At 34.1% G+C, this 17,371-nt stretch overlaps 1 protein-coding gene and 1 long non-coding RNA gene across 2 annotated transcripts; one reads left to right on the top strand and one right to left on the bottom strand.

Moving 5' to 3' along the window:
* Nucleotides 1-1,768: 1,768 nt before the first annotated feature.
* Nucleotides 1,769-17,126, bottom strand: LOC130010918 (formin-J-like). Its single transcript, XM_056099136.1, has 9 exons — nt 16,932-17,126; nt 15,022-15,195; nt 14,369-14,488; nt 13,700-13,950; nt 12,977-13,253; nt 11,454-12,050; nt 3,585-3,799; nt 2,544-2,691; nt 1,769-1,785 (listed from the first exon to the last, which is right to left on the bottom strand). The coding sequence occupies exons 2-9, from the start codon at nt 15,179-15,181 to the stop codon at nt 1,769-1,771; spliced, it is 1,785 nt and encodes a 594-aa protein (XP_055955111.1). The 5' UTR covers nt 15,182-15,195; nt 16,932-17,126.
* LOC126810832 (uncharacterized) lies at nt 7,828-11,109 on the top strand. Its single transcript, XR_007675301.1, has 2 exons — nt 7,828-8,159; nt 8,301-11,109. It is a non-coding gene; the product is annotated as an uncharacterized LOC126810832 (long non-coding RNA).
* Nucleotides 17,127-17,371: the final 245 nt, after the last annotated feature.

Genomic DNA, 17,371 nt, shown 5'->3' on the forward strand with positions numbered 1-17,371 from the left:
GGAATGAAGGTTAAAACTACAAACCTCTGGTTTACTGCGATCAATAATAATAGGTTTTACAGCCACGGCAATTCTTGATGGTGTGGAACACATTTCAACATTAATCAGCTTAAAAAAGATACTTTTGGCTAACTTTCGTAGTGGATCAATTGTGGCAGACTTTAGCATATCATAACAGTTATTGTCATATCTACCATTTAGTGTAATATTCCAGGTTGTCACAAGTGTAGGACTTTCGTCTGAAAAAAACAAAGTGTTTTTATAAATTTACATATTTTCAAAACATGGAATTCTTTGATATTTCTGGTTCCAAAAAACAATCATATTGCAGATGTTTTGAGCAATTATTTACCACTCTAGAATTGTCCGACAAAGGATTAAGTCAGTCAATCAAGGCAGATTAAGTAGTTAATCAAGGTAGGTGTATAGATGGTATAACTCGATAAATACTTTGATCACTTAATTACCTAATCAATCCAGCCTATTATCAACGATAATCAGGTTGAGTGGTAGTTATACACCCAGTACACTATATTAATTTTTGAATATTAATCACCATATGTCTTGATGTCCGATTGAGCTTATTCCTGGTCGGACAATATAGGAAGTTTGGAAAATAGCGTCTGACATGTCTGGAATATACAGACGAAATCCCATCCCTGGTTTAGCGCTCTATTATGATCGCACATCATCGTTTGGATGAAAATCCGAACAAATGTAGTATTAGTAATAATAATTCTGTTATCTCTTTTGTACAAGTCAGTCCATTTTTCACAACATTTTTTTTTTTTCATACTGTACTCAGATGTACCTAAATATATAATAGCAACAGTCTTTACATTAAAATAGTATATTTTTTATCTTTCAGATAAATGTAAATGACCGACAGACGGAGGTGACAACAATATATGTCCACATCGAAATTGGGCAAAAAATTACTAAATTCTAAAAGATGCCTACCTTTTATGCATTTATGGTTGACAGCATCAAGAACAAAGCCTGTAGGACAATAGACTTTCAAAGGATTGGATTCTGGACCAAGTGCTGGTTTTAAAGAACTACAGTTGTAAACATAATGTGAGGGAACAATTAATTTTACCAAATGACTGGAAGGACTTTTGAAAGCAGACCTGAGAATGCTGCTACATTCAACCATATCATTTTTAGTTAGATTTGCAGATAATGGGAACAGATGTACTGTAGCTATGGTATCAACCTGAAAATATGTGAAAAAACCCATTAAGCCCCATATTGTCAAATTCCCATGATATCTTTACTAATATTTGTGACTTTAGTTTGTCTCTCTGTCTGTTTAAGGTTAACGGCTACACTAGGGCTGTCCCGAGGCTGAAATTTGGTGTATGGGGGTAGATTGGACTGGTGGCGTTGGCCTACTGCTTCCGGTATTGGAGTTATGCTACTTTCAACCCATAATGCAGGGAAGGATTGAAAAGGAACTTGCAAGTATGGCAGGCTAAAGAAATTAATGTTCATTATCCTATAGTTTTTATATGCAAAGGTAGACTCTTTCCCTCTCCTTGGTAGTATAAAGTTATAGTATTTAGTTTAAGTTCCGGTATTTTTGACGTCAACCTATTCAAACTTCTTCAATAGTAATTGGTACATGTACAGTACAGTTTATTTATCAGGTATGTTTAATTATAATATTTATGGGGTATTAGTCTTTGTTTTAAAGTGGCAGCTATATTGAATTTCTGTAAAGTTTAAGTAGGTGGTTTTAAATGGAATAAGGTACATAGTTATAGCACTATTTAAAGTATTTCACTTTAAATTCATATTCATTCATATTTCACCTTTATAATCTGAAACCCATCTTTTGGGTAAGCAACGTGAATTTAATATTTAAGATATCATTATTCTCATTATTTAGTATATTTTCATAGAGCATTTAAGTATCAAGGAAGGGTTATGTTATACATATGGTTTTATATTATCATCATTATTACTTTTAAACTATGCATTAATACTATTTTTATACAATATACTTAATTTGTTATTTGTATATTTGTATATTTGCAGGGTTTTTACTTTGGCTGTCACCAAAGCCAATAAACTAATTTCAAAAAGAACCCTTGTGTGTGCTCATTTCAGCCCAGGCAATCGCCAATGGACCCATTTCAGCATGAACACAACATACAAGGACAATTCAGCAGATGTGCAAAACGAAAATATTACCTTTTTCCCATGGAGCTTAATTGAAAGATTGTGAGCTACAGAAATGTAAATATTTCGGCACTGTGGAAACTCTTGATTAATATGAGGTTCAAGATTCACAAGAACTTGTTTTAAACCTTGCTCATATTGTATCTGACAATAGTGTGGTATAACAGTATCCCTCTCCATACTTCCGGTAAAGGTTAGGATCATCCTTGGAATTGTCAAGACACTTAGAGGTCTTACTGTAGCATCATTCTCAGACTCAACACATATCCAAGCAGTTTCATTAAATATAAACCCCTTTTGACATCCCCAGTATATTGTAGAGATATTCATTCTATCTGGAGTGTAGCTGATATTATTACAATATTCTGGAACAACTTCTTCAGGAATTTCTTGAAATAAAAGCGCTAATTCTGTTTCAGTATAACTTTTTAATTCTTCACCACATTTTTCGACATTTTCTATTGAACTAGAACCATAAGATAATCCCAGTACAATATCAATCTCAGCCTGTAAAGAAATTAATGATATGAAATGGGGTTTAACGTCCTACTGTTCTGATCCTAACCTGGGCTAATGAAGACGGGCATACGCCATACAGTGTGCTATGAGGGAAATTTTGCCCGGGCAGCGGCACTACGGCCTACTCTTATATCGCATTCCAACTGCCAAGGGATCTTTTAGTTTTACGTGCACGCCAATATGTACACGGGACCTCGGTTTTTCGTCCCATCTGAACGACTAGACAGCTGTCCTTGTCAGGCCCTCCGTCCTGCATTACTGACAAGTGGGAAACCACGCCGGAAAATCTGGATGAACTTTCTCGGCCAATGCAGGGATCGAACATCCGACCTCCAGGCTAGCGAGCCAGCATCTTACCCACTTAGCCACGTGATCAAAAGAAATTAATAACATGAATTTACATTAAAAATCTTGCACAAGACAAAATTCTACAGTCAATGACAAATGATGTTTTACAGCAGGTTTGTTGGATCCCATCCATTTTCAATAGACAACATCACAAACGAACAGGCTGTGGGATTCCACAATAATTTCTAGCATCACGGTTAAGATCTATTAAATTTGCAGAAATAAGTCAAAATGTAAAACCCAAAAGAGAGAGAGAGAAATGGGGTTTAATGTCCACTTGACCCAAACTAGGTAATTTTGGGACTAACACATGGTTCAATTTTATACTAATAATTCGCTTGCGTGTATGGGTTTTTAGTAGTGGGTGGAAACCGGAGGACCCAGAGAAACCCCACAAAACCCAAAAGAAGGGAAGTAATCAGTCGGATAAAAAAGTGCTTAGAAAATATATAACAATGATGTTTTTGATTATTTAATAAAATGTTCTATTCCCCCCCAATCTAATAGATAGATGTAAATGAACAAATACTTACGAAAGATCCTTTAAATCTGATATTACCATGAATCAATAGCAGACTAATGTCTGTACTGTATGAGCATTGGGTTGTGCCTATTTCTGTGTCAAATCTTTTCATTAACAGATTCGTCTTAGCATTAATGCGGTTATGGACATTATCAATACATGTGATATTAGAAAATACCCCAGGTAACATATCAACTATTTCTAACAGGTATATAGGTTTCTTCACTGAAATAAAAACAAACACCAATCTTAAACAATATCTGAAATCATACAATACTATATAACTACATTCTGCATGCAGATCAACAGGTAGAATCCAAAGAAAGTTTTCTAAATATATGCACATCTAGGTGAAAAAAAAAAAACAATCTAAAGGGTTGAAAGGCATGTGAATCAATTTTAAATTCTAACTTGATTATTTATATTACAAGATGACTAGTCATCACCATCCTGCACCCTTGCACTTGTTTGGAATTCGTAAGGAAAAACAACTTGGAATATCAATGGGACTAGTCAGCAGATTCATACTCTGATCACGGTAGCTTGGCAACGCAGGGTTGCTACTCCCTGTAAGTTTTGCACAACAACCTTTCGCTACCTCAATCAGCTGCTGCTTGTTAAACAATAAGCTTATACATCAGAAAATAAAATATTATAATGGGTTGATGTTTGTACAAAGCTTCAAAAATATTTCTTGATCGGATAATGAAATATGCTCTAGAAATGAAACCGGGATGAAAGGACCGTCATCAGAAAATAAATAGGTTGATAAATGTAAAAGAAATTTATAATTAGCAAAAAGCACAATTACTAACATTGGTTAATGTTTGTACAAAGTTTCATGAAGATATCTTAAATGGTTTATAAGAAAAGCTCCGGAAACAAAATTGAACACCAAAAACTAAGTCAATTTGTTTCCATGGAAACACAAAAATAATTAAATCTGCGAAATTCCAAATTAGCAAAAGGCACAACTACTATAATAGGTTAATGTTTGTACCAAGTTTCATGAAGATATCTTAAATGGTTTATGAGATATACTCCAGAAACAAAATTGTACACCAAAAACTATAAATCCAAGAAATTCCTAACTAGCAAAAGGCACAACTACTATAATAGGTTAATGTTTTGTACAAAGTTTCATGAAGATATCTTTAATGGTTTATGAAATATGCTCTGGTCATAAAAAAAACAAGTCAAATCTCTTTCCATTCAAACACAAAAAATATAAATCCAAGAAATTCTGAAATAGTGAAAGGCACAACTACTTTAAGTGTACAAAGTCTCAAAACGATATCTTGAATGGTTTATGAGATATGCTCCGGAAATCGGACAGACCCACGGATAGACAGAGCCCATTTTAATATCCCTTTCCTAACTTTGTTTGGCGTGGGATAATTACATTTCTTGATGGAAAATCAGTAAATGATAGTCAACAAGTTATATTTCAAGACTTTTTCAGGTTCTTTGTGTCATTTTTATATAAATTGTATATTGGCAAACCGCCCAGATGGAATACAAGTGCAGAGTGAGACTAAATCTCTATCAGAGGGGTAACTCCGGAACTGAAAGTCGCAGAATACCGAAAAACAATTGAGTTTGTATGCTCATGACCCCATCACTTCACAATTTTAAAAAGTCTGATGTCTGAAGACTCTATATAGCATCCACATGGTTTTCAGAAATGGGGATTGAAGTGGGTTTACTCCACAATGGCAAATTGCAGAATGCTGAATATTAATAGGACTCATCTTCTCATGACCCCAAGGCTTCACACCAAATTTGAAAATATTGGCCAAAAACTGTAGTCTCTATCATGTTAACAAGCAAATGATGGTCAGACGGACCGACATGAACATGGCACAATACATCTGCACTAAAATGTTGGCATATAAAAATCCATTATTTATCCACACAGATGATAAATTACCTTCAATACGAATAGTTAACCACGTTAAAAACCAGCGGCTGCCAGGCAGGATACGCCCACATTTTGCAAGAGATGGATAGAGGACAAGCTAAACAAAAAGCGATTTTTCGTACTATCAAGTGCAATAATTCAGGAAGTTATGATCCGATATTTGCAAGATCTTTGGGTTATAAAGATATATTTCAAGTTTCATCAAAATCGGATCAACATTATGACTTCTAGAGGATCCACAACTTTGATATACCATATATTTACACTATTTGCGTAAGAGGGGCGGCCATTCTGTTCGGCAGTTTTGGTCCGATTTTTACCAAATTCTCACTCAACCGTCATTAGGGTGCAATGATGGCATATTCAAACGTTTTTTTAAATCGGAAAATAATCGTGACCTCTAGAGGGACCACAAGCTAAAAACGCGATTTTGCGTACAATCAGGGGCCATAATTCAGGACGTTATGATCCGATATGAGCAAATATCGAAAGAAACCAAGATCTTTGAGTTATAAATATGCATTTCAAGTTTCATCAAAATCAGATGAAAATTGTGACCTCTAGAGTGTCCACAAGCTAAAAACATGATTTTTCGTACAATCAGGGGCCATAATCCATGAAGTTATGGTCCAATATATGCCAATATCGAAAGGAACCAAGATCTTTGGGAGACAGACCAATATTTTAAGTTTCGTCAAAATCAAACAAGCGGTTGCCATGCAAGATACGCCCACATTTTGCAAGAGATGGACAGAGAACAAGCTCAAAAAAAGAAGTGATTTTTTCGTACAATCAAGGGCCATAATTCAGGAAGTTATGATCCAATATGTGCGAATATCGAAAGGAACCAAGATCTTTGGGTTATAAATATGTATTTCAAGTTTCATCAAAATCGGATAAAAATTGTGACCTCTATAGGGTCCACAACCTTGATATACCATATTTTTACGCTATTTGAGAATGAACGGCGGCAATTTTGTCTGTCAATTTCGGGCCGATTTTCACGAAATTCGAACTCAGTCGTCCTTAGGGTGTAACGGTGATATAATAATACGTTTTTTTAAATCTGATAAAAATTATGACTTCTATAGGGTCCACAAGCTAAAAACGCGATTTTTCGTACAAACAGGGGCCATAATTCAGGAAGTTACAGTCCGATATGCGCGAATATCGAAAGGAACTGAGATCTTTGGGTTATAAACTTACATTTCAAGTTTCAACAAAATCGGATAAAAATTGTGACCTCTATAGGGTCCACAAGCTAAAAACGTGATTTTTCGTACAAACAGGGGCCATAATCCATGAAGTTTCGATCCGATACATGCCAATATCGAAAGCAGCCGAGATTCTTTTGGGATAAAGCTATATTTCAAGTTTCGTCAAAATCGGACAAGAATTGTGACCTGTAGAGAGTCCACAAACAAATTGTGGACGGACGGACAGGGGCGACGACAATATACGTCCACATGAAAATGTGGGCGTATAATAAAAATTGTGAACTGTAGAGGGTCCACAAACAAATTGTGGACGGACGGACAGGGGCAAGGACAAAATAACCCAACATGAAAATGTGGGCGCATAAAAACAGAAAGTTTTCGTTAATGTATGGAAGGAATTTGCAGAATCTAACATAATTCCTTGAGTACCATGTTTACCGAAATATCAAAATTCTACTGACTACACTTGTCTATTCAGTCTTTCAGAAAATATATTTTAATGTTCAACAGTAGATTATATATGGATAAATCTTATAATGTGATTTAGTCTGGTACATGCTAGTAATAACTAAAGGTGTGTATACATTATACAATGTTATAATAGGAATTTCACTTCAAGCTTTTTAATTTGGCTGAGGTTTACAGTTACCATTAAACTGCTGAAAACAGGGTAGGCTTTATGAACAAGTTTTTAAATTATTAGTATAATAAAATGTTTTTAAGGTTTTTAAATTATTAGTATAATAAAATGATTTTTTTTAGGTTTAAAGGTGATAAAGTGATGTGTGTTAAAGCAAAGGTTACGTTTTTTTAAATGATCTGGGTTAGAAAAACTCTCACCTTCAAGCTTAATAGATCGTTTATGAAACTTTGGATGAATAATGCCTAAGAAATATTAAAACATTCTACATAAATTCCTGGCAATGATCTAGATAATGACCATATATAAGTAATTAAATTGTTATTAGCAGTACCATGGATTTTATTTTATTATATATTAGTCATACCATGTTCATAAAAGTATGGTTTGATGTCAAACATGCTTTATCAGTTGTTATGTTTTATGTACCAGTTGCCAAGTCTCACAAGGAAAATTAGTCTATTTTCAATGCAAGTGGTTAATAGACAATAACTAGCTACTAAAAATAGCTTATTTGTGCTATATATGCTATATAAAATGTAGAAGCGAACTATGCATTATTATTCCTGATAAGACAAACATCTTAAGAAACTGGAAGAAGTAAATACACAACGTGAAGCAGAAGTAATGACAGCTAGAGACAAATCCTAGACGATCACAAGGCTACAGAAATATGTAGTAAGAAAAGATGCATGGGTCATACGTAGGATGTGGCGACCGGTTTCCCATAGACGCTCTCCACGTCAGATAAAAGACCTATGGTGCTACATATTCTATTTGGTTGCCGTGACAGTTTCGACCTTTAGGGTAAGCAGAAAAGAGAGTATGCATCACACGTTGGATGTGGGGAGTTCTCCTGTAATATTTTCCACATCTAACCAGTGACTGCATAGCACTGCATAGTCTTACATATTCGATTTGATACCGTAACGCAGTTTCGACCTTTAGGGTAAGAAGTCACTTTAGAAGACGAATACATATTTGAAGACGTTAAGAAGAAAACCTGTACAATCCAGCAACAGAAAAATTCTGGTGGAAAAAAACAATCTGGTGGAGATATTCGAAAAATTGGGTAAATACATTTTGTTTGGAAAATTAAATGTGTTAAATTTGTTTAAAGACCAAATAATATTAATTTAAAGTTAAAATCTGATAAGAAACTAAATATTTAAAATTTAACTGTATAGAGAATAAATTACAGTCATTCATAAGTTTTGATTGATAGGTATATTAAACAATATAATATGACTGGCTATAGGTATCTATATTATCAGGTTAACATGACCTGTAGTAAATTTGAGTAAAATTAAAGTTAAAGAGAAAGTTTAGGGAGTAGGTTTTCAAAAATAAATGTTTTGATATAACTAAGGAATAATAATAATAAGGAAACGGAATAGGGAATAAAATAAGGAACTAATGTTGTCTCCGGATCGCAGTGAGAACGACGGCAGAGCTGAGGATGAAATTTGTGAGTGATTAACTCTAGTTTCCTAGTTGGCCGTGGTTTTTACTGTGATTCGTTAATTTGTGTTTTTTGTTGTTTCGTATACTATATAATTTTGAGGCCCTTAGTCCAGGCCTTAGAGTTGTTGTAATTTAACTTTTGATTAAAAAGTTGGGTTATGAAAGAAAAAATCCCATATGGTTAATCTAGGGATGTTGGTTATAGTTTTCCTGGGAAAAAACTAAAATTATTGGCTCGTTAAATTGTGAGATTATCGCAAAGTCATTAATACGAGTTTTATAGGAGGTTAAAGTTAAGAATACGACACTTTTTAAAAAAGTGGAGATATACGGTAAATTTTGTCCGTATATAATTTTATGTAATTAAATTTTGCTTTAGAAACGTAATATAAACGTTTAATATATTTTTGCTAATTGCTATATTGTATTCATTTATTAAATGTTGCTTTAAATTGTTAACAAAAGATGATTAGAATGTGTAATTTGACATTAGGTCGGATTAATATAAACAATAGGTTCTAACACTGTGTTAAATTTGACGTGTGTAAAAGTCACAATATATAGGATAAAATGGGATGTCATTCAGATAGTGGCCATATCTGTGTGTCATCCTGGCTAATGTAATAATAAAGAGAATGTTTATATAATGTGGAATGTGTTCTAGGTGAATGAAACTGCAGTCGTTTATTTGGGACACAGTTCTATTTTGGATAAATTATAGTCTGGTATTGTCATAGGTGTGAGCTCAGCTTGTGTCAGTGTCAGTCTGATAGGAAATGTTTATGTAATAATGGTTAGTGTTTTTAAAAACGAAATACAAAATTGTAAATGATTAGGTCAAAAAGGTCACATTACTGACTGAGAAATATAAAATAATAATGGCGGAATTCTAAAACACAAACGGAAATTCTAAAACAGAAAACGCAATTATAAAATTACTGATCGAGTTAGGTCAAGAGGTCAAAGTTAGTTTGAAGATTTATAATTAAAGGGACACATCAAAGTTTATTAATAATTAAATAAAATTTAATTTTAATTAAGAGTAAGATTTACAAATACTTTTTCGAAATAATAATGTTAGATTAATATCAAAATAAAGTTTAAAAAAAATAGTAGTAGTTAGTTCTTGGTCTGATGGCAATGACATGTTTGATTGACGGATAAAATTGTACAAACCAATCATACTTAGAAGAAAAAAAAAGAAAGTTTCAACTTGACACTATGGTAGCTGAAACAGACCAATACAAATCCAAGAAGAAGAAATGGTTTACCAGTTTACCAAATTGACATTTCCTGAGACAGAATTTAAAGTGAAACCTGAACTTTATAAATATTACGTGATGTGTTATAGTGTTTTGAAATTAGGACACTTGAAGATTTAAAAAAAGACAATTTGTGTTTTCTGTGTTTAGGCTTAGTGGATTTTCATAGGATTTTACAGTGATGAACTTTTTTTGGAGAACTTTTGCATGCAACTTTTGATTTTTGATTTTTGATTATGTGTGTTTGTGTTTTCACAGTTTTGTTATATAGTATAGTATCATTGATATTTGCCTGTTGCATGAATAATTATAGGGTTTAGCACATAGAAGTTTTTAAGAGTCTCCTACCTGTTCATTTAGCATAAATCTTGCAAGTGGGGGAGATGATATATGTTGATTTTCTAGATTTCTGCTACATTTATGAATAGTTATATAATTCTACAGATGTTGGTATGGTTATTGTAAAGGATTCAAGGGATCTTTTACCCAATACCAAGCAAAAAGTCTTAAAGGAAGGGACGAATGTAATAATATTGCTAGAACTTTTGCTCTTGAAATAAGATGGCTTTATATTTCATTAATTAATATCTTTGGCAAGTTAGTAATTTCAAACATATTCACATATATAGTGTGCACTAAATCAACTTAGTCTGTAATTGTCATATTGTTATATAAAAAAGAGTTATTTATCGAAAACATATGTCACTCATTTACCACCAGAATTACACGTGAGTGGAGTTATTCTAATTGCATCATTTGATTTAAAGTAACCAATCATTTTGTTAATTACACAAGTTCAGGGCCATGATCACGCTTTATGGTGCATGATATTCATTTACCTTTAAAAGAAACCGTGGAACCCTGTAAGTCAGACTTGCATTAGATTCCAGAGATCGAGGGTACATCTGAGTTCCTAGACAGCCGAGAGGCTGGATAGGGTGGAGAAGTGGTTTTAGCTATATAGTATTGTAATTTGTGCTATGCTTGTATACCTGTATTCAGTTATATGCTATATAAAATGTAGAAGCGAACTATGCATTATTATTCCTGGTAAGACAAACATCTTAAGAAACTGGAAGAAGTAAATACACAACGTGAAGCAGAATTAAAGACAGCTAGAGACAAATCCTAGACGATCACAAGGCTACAGAAATATGTCGTAAGAAAAGATGCATGGGTCATACGTAGGATGTGGCGACCGGTTTCCCATAGACGCTCTCCACGTCAGACAAAAGACCTATGGTGCTACACAATGTGAAGATGCCATTCTGCCATTCCCCTTATATAACAAAGATAAGTGTACTAATATTAATAAAATTATAACATTCTTGGAAATAACATTAAAATCCTCACTACCAATTAACAAATTACATACCAATCATATCTGGACCTTGTGTAGTGGGTGGTGGACCTTGCGTAGATGGAGGTGGACCTTGTGTAGATGGAGGTGGACCGTCAGTAGTTGGTGGCCCTTGAGTGGTTGGTGGTGGCCCTTGAGTGGTGGGTGGTGGCCCTTGAGTGGTTGGTGGTGGCCCTTGAGTAGTTGATGTTGCGACTTGAGTGGTTGATGGCGGCCCTTGGGTGGTTGATGGTGGACCTTGAGTGGTTGATGGTGGACCTTGAGTAGTTGAAGTGTTTGTAGCTATATCCTGAGTGTTTGTATTTGTGGTAGATTCAGTAGTTGTAATATCTCGTGTGGTTGTTGTATCTTCAACAGATGTAGTTTCTTGAATAATCGTAGTATCTTGAGTAGTTGTGGTATCTTGTACGGTTGTAGTATACTGAGTAGTTGTGGTTAATTGCTGTGTTGTTGTGAGTTCTACTGTTGATTGAGTGGTTGTCAAGGTTATTGGTAACTCTGTAATTGTTGTATAAATGCTGTCGGTGGATAATGTAGTAAGAATTTCAAGTGTTGTTGTTGCCATAGTGACTGTTGATGGTTCTATAACTTCTGGAAGTCTATCAATACAAGCTATAAAGAATGATTAAGCTTATCAACATATCAGTTTCGATTTTGCCAGCAATTTATATAATAAACTTTAGACTTGAATTCATACGAAGTCATACTTTAAGCCCATCAAAAGAAGGATCTGATGACAGAAGACTTACAAACATATGCACCTTAATACTTAATAGATATATCAACATATATATGAGGGATTGTCAGGAATGCTAACACTATAATCAATGTCAACCAATCCCACTGACAACGTTATAACACCCCCCCCCCCTCTACACACACACACAAGTCTGTAAAGTATCGCATCTACATACGTTAAAATCTTAATTAAAATTTAATATCACAAAACCTGTTTGAAACTTACGTAGCCCTATCTCTAATCTGTAGAGTGGTATCAAGAAAATGGGCCAGACACTGGGCTGAGGAAGACGGTGACAACATTTTCCGAACCCTAGTTTATGTCGGTGTATAAAAATGTCCTAGACCAGATATCTTAGTGTAAGGATATATTTTATATGAATTATTTATGTATATATTTTCAGACTTTTTAATAAAATCAATCATGTTAATTCCATTAACGTAGTTACCATGTGTCCCATGTCGGTCGTATACGTGTGAGCTACTGGAATAATATTTCTACGGACAATTCAGCTCTTCATTTGTCTTTAACCAGGTAAAAAAAAACTTCGATAATAAATAGCCCAAAAGGGAATATTTCATTAGTAAATAATTATTATGAGCCCTACTGATATTTTATTTATTTTGTGTACATCATGCTGACAAACTGGTATAGACACAAGAATTCACGATACCCTACCATAAGTAATAAAACATGAAATATAAATTTATTTTGCAAAGGTTTCGTGTGTTATTAAAAATTGACCGACAGTGAAGTCTTGGTAGTTACACCCCTGGTTAGATAATACCCTTTTACTTACTCTCAAAACAAACAGGATTGCTATTATTACACGTGCCCGAGTCCACCTGCAATTCTTGACCTGGTAAACAGATCCACTGATCGTCATTAAATTGTATACTATTCGCTACTAACTTAGCAAAACTACATCCCACTTCTTCTGACGATATCAGATCTAATACATTAGGATCATTTATGTCATCTGTTAATTTTCTTTTTATTTCACTGGCACACATGCACGCTTTAGACGTTGACACATTATCACCAGCAGAGATTTCAATGGTAACTTTTGAAGACAACTAGAAGTAAACAAAATTTTAATAAGGAAAACAATATGGGTTTCAACCACGTTTTAAAATACTAGAACAGAATTTTTTACCCCTTTTTTCTACTATACATATATCAGTGGTTACTCAATTTTATGTACACAAAATGCAAAATTTTAAAACCTGCTATACTGTAGAGCATAATATTATATTAGCATGATTAAAAAATAAAAATATATCAATTTTTGCTACAAATATGTTCCTGTCCATACAAAGTTACATGAATAAAATGTCTTTTGTGTAGTGGGAGGCTAAAAAAAAGTAAGTGTATAACTGGCGTGACATTGCCTTTCTCCCAATTCAAATTTTGACAACATAACAGAATATTTTCTGCCTACTAATCTCCATTGAAAAGACATTCGTCAAAACGTATCTATTAACCTAATGCCTACTATCTAGCATAATCATACTGATCTTACCCGAGTACTGTTACTAGTTGCAATAGCGTCAGGAAGAACGTTAATATCTAGATTTGCAATAGTTTCACAAAACATTCCATTATCAATTAATTCTTGTAATAAATTCTCTAATTCTCCACTGTAAAAATCCAAACAATAATTGGATATGGTGCCATTTGCTTGATGTTCAGCATTAAATTTCATTCTGTATTTAGGTTTTTCTAAAGCAGGTATGACTTGTCTTTCTGATATACACATCATGGATGAACTTCCTATGTAATAAATTATCATATCATACTCCACCAATTATAAATATTTTAATTAAAGGCCCTGCACACCAGACAGCTTGCATATCTCAAAAATCATAACTATATACTATTTTAATGTATAATCAAGTATGTCTATAAAACCAAACTTCATGAAGATTCGGCTGGCTTGTACATTAAACTATAGAATAATTATCATTACTAAAGATGGCAGTTTGAATTCAATAGAACACATATAAACTCTAAATGGCATTAAAAGTTTTGGAATGTCATTAGAGAGATAGTTTGCAAACTACATAATATTGTGATGTGCCTCTTTTTTAATGTGATTTATGACAATCCAGGATCCTTATTTTCCCTTCATTAATTGTTAAATACTCTAATCTGTGAGAAGGAAGAATATAAAAAATAATGTAAGCTCTACCTGTCAAAGTATATCCTTGTCTATCACACTGGAATTTCACACTAGACCCTACAGGGAATGTTTGTTGATCTCCTATTATAGAACCATAGAGTGGTGAACCAGGATGAGAACAACCTCGACCTATAGGTTAAAACAAAGTCTTGTTGTTCATATAAACGTAATGAAGAAATATTGAGAAAATGAAATTGGCTTCTTTTTTTCAATAAGTTAGTCAGAACGGTATACTAGAGGGATTGGCAACACTCCCCAGAAAGAGTAGCACACCATTAGATCTGTGTAGCTGCTTGGTCAAAAACGAGACGCAGACAGAGAGAGAGCAGACATAATAGAAGATAAGAGTAGTTCCTGCTGAACATGAAGTACAAACAGACTTATGTAAACAAAATTTTGGATGGTACACATTCATGTCATTCTTCAAATGCAAAATGGCCTTATTATATAATTAGACTTTTGTTCCTTGCCAGCTCCTCTGTCCTGCACAACTGACAAGATGAAATCACGCTGATAAATCCAAAGGAACTTTCTTCACTAACAAAGGAATTAAACCAAGTTATTGAGCCAGCACCCTATTCACTGAGCCACCATAGCTAACTTCTCACAAAACCAAATCAAAGAGGTTTATATAATCTATTAGAATATTAAAAGCCACTTACTGTTACATCTAGTGTTATTACCACTCCATATACCTTGTGCTGTACAAGTTCTTACCCTAGAACCTTCTACTTTATACCCACAATAACAGGAGAACGTAGCTACAGATCCAAATTGAGTACCAGATACAGATACTAGTCCATTACTAGGATGATCCAACATACCACAATCAACAGCTGAAAACAAATATTAAATATTGAAAAATGGTAGTAAAACCAATTGCCAAAGGTCATAATATTAACGCATAACCATCCCACACAGTAGCGATGGTATTATTCCTAAGCAATATTAACACATCTGCCATATTTTCATTAACCCATCTGCAACCTTCAACTGTAATATTTTATTCATACCAGCGGCTGCCAGGCAGGATACGCCCACATTTTCGAGAGATGGATAGAGAACAAGCTAAATAGAAAGTGATTTTTCGTACAATCAGAGGCCATAATTCAGGAAGTTACGGTCCGATATGCGCTAATATCGAAAGGAACTGAGATCTTTGGGTTATAAACTTACATTTCAAGGTTTCAACAATATCGGATAAAAATTGTGACCTCTATAGGTTCCACAACCTTGATATACCATATTTTTACGCTATTTGAGAACGATGGACGGCCATTTTGTCTGTCAGTTTTGGACCGATTTTCACGAAATTCGAACTCAGTCGTCCTTAAGGTATAATGGTGATATAATAATACGTTTTTTTAAATCGGATAAAAATTATGACCTCTATGGGGTCCACAAGCTAAAATTGCGATTCTTCGTACAATCAGGGGCCATAATTCAGGAAGTTACGTTCCGATATGCGTGAATATCTAAAGGAACCGAGATCTTTGGGTTAAAAACTTACATTTCAAGTTTCATCAAAATAGGATTAAAATTGTGACCTCTATAGGGTTCACAACCTTGATATACCATATTTTTAAGCTATTTGAGAACGAGGGGCAGCCATTTTGTCTGTCAGTTTTGGGACGATTTTCACGAAATTCGAACTCAGTCGTCCTTAGGGTGTAACGGTGATATAATAATACGTTTTTTTAAATCGGATAAAAATTATGACCTCTATAGGGTCCACAAGCTAAAAACACAATTTTTCGTACAATCAGGGGCCATAATTCAGGATTACGGTCCGATATGCGCGAATATCGAAAGGACCCGAGATCTTTGGGATATAAACATACATTTCAAGTTTTAACAAAATCAGATAAAAATTGTGACCTCTATAGGGCCCACAACCTTGATATACCATATTTTTACGCTATTTGAGAATGAACGGCGGCCATTTTGTCTGTCAGTTTTGGGCCGATTTTCACGAAATTCGAACCCAACCGTCCTTAGGGTTTAACGGTGATATAATAATACGGTTTTTTAAATTGGATAAAAATTATGACCTCTATAGGGTCCACATGCTAAAAACGCGATTTTTCGTACAATAAGGGGCCATAATTCAGGAAGTTATGTTCAGATATGCGCGAATATCGAAAGGAACCGAGATCTTTGGGTTATAATCATACATTTCAAGTTTAAAATAAATCGGATAAAACTTGTGACCTCTACAGTGTTCACAAGCTAAAAACGTGATTTTTGTACAATCAGGGGCCATAATCCATGAAGTTACAGTCCGAAACATGCCAATATCGAAAGGAACCGAGATCTTAGGGTGATAAACCTATATTTTAAATTTCATTGAAATCGGATAAAAATTGTGACCTGTAGACTGTTCAAAAACAATTGTGGACGGACGGACAGGGGCGACGACAATATACGTCCACATGAAAATGTGGGCGTATAAAAAACTGGCTGTGTGTATTCACAGAAAGTCAAATAATTGCTTGGGACTGGGATAACTATTTCTTAAGAACAATTAACTTATTTTTTCAATAAAATATATGATTTGATTTTGAATACGTACGTTTACATGATGGTTTTTCTCCTGTCCATTGATGTTGCTGTTGGTTAGTGTCTGGATTGGTAATTAATTGACATATTCGTTTTTGACTTCCTTCTATTTTATAACCATTATAACATGAATATGTAGCATGGCTACCTGGTTTCTGACTAGGTGAATCAACATAACCATTAGCTATATGATCTAATTTTGGACATAAAGTAGCTGAAACAAAATTGAAATATGTTAAAAATAGCTAGTAATTATAACAATTTCTCTACTTTTACATACTCTAGCCCTGATCAAGCTATAAGCTTTGATAGAAATCAGCATTACTGTATTCCCTAGTGTATAGAATGCACTGGTGTATAATATGCAGAGTGAGTTTGCTAGGGGTGTTCTTATGATGGTCTTGTGTTAAGACGCACTCTTCTTTGCACTCCCTGAATGAAGTGTGTCCTTGC

This window comes from Patella vulgata, chromosome 2 (assembly GCF_932274485.2).
Source record: "Patella vulgata chromosome 2, xgPatVulg1.2, whole genome shotgun sequence".
NCBI lineage: Eukaryota > Metazoa > Mollusca > Gastropoda > Patellidae > Patella > Patella vulgata.

What these genes read in the sequence shown, in the direction of transcription:
- LOC130010918 (XM_056099136.1), bottom strand. Translation starts at nt 15,181, where the DNA reads ATGTTGGATCATCCTAGTAATGGACTAGTATCTGTATCTGGTACTCAA. An exon ending in ACAAGGTCCAGATATGATTG is followed by an intron (nt 3,800 to 11,453) that starts GTATGTAATTTG and finishes TTTTTATTTCAG; the next exon opens with TGAAGAAACCTATATACCTG. An exon ending in TCAGATTTAAAGGATCTTTC is followed by an intron (nt 2,692 to 3,584) that starts GTAAGTATTTGT and finishes ATTTCTTTACAG; the next exon opens with GCTGAGATTGATATTGTACT.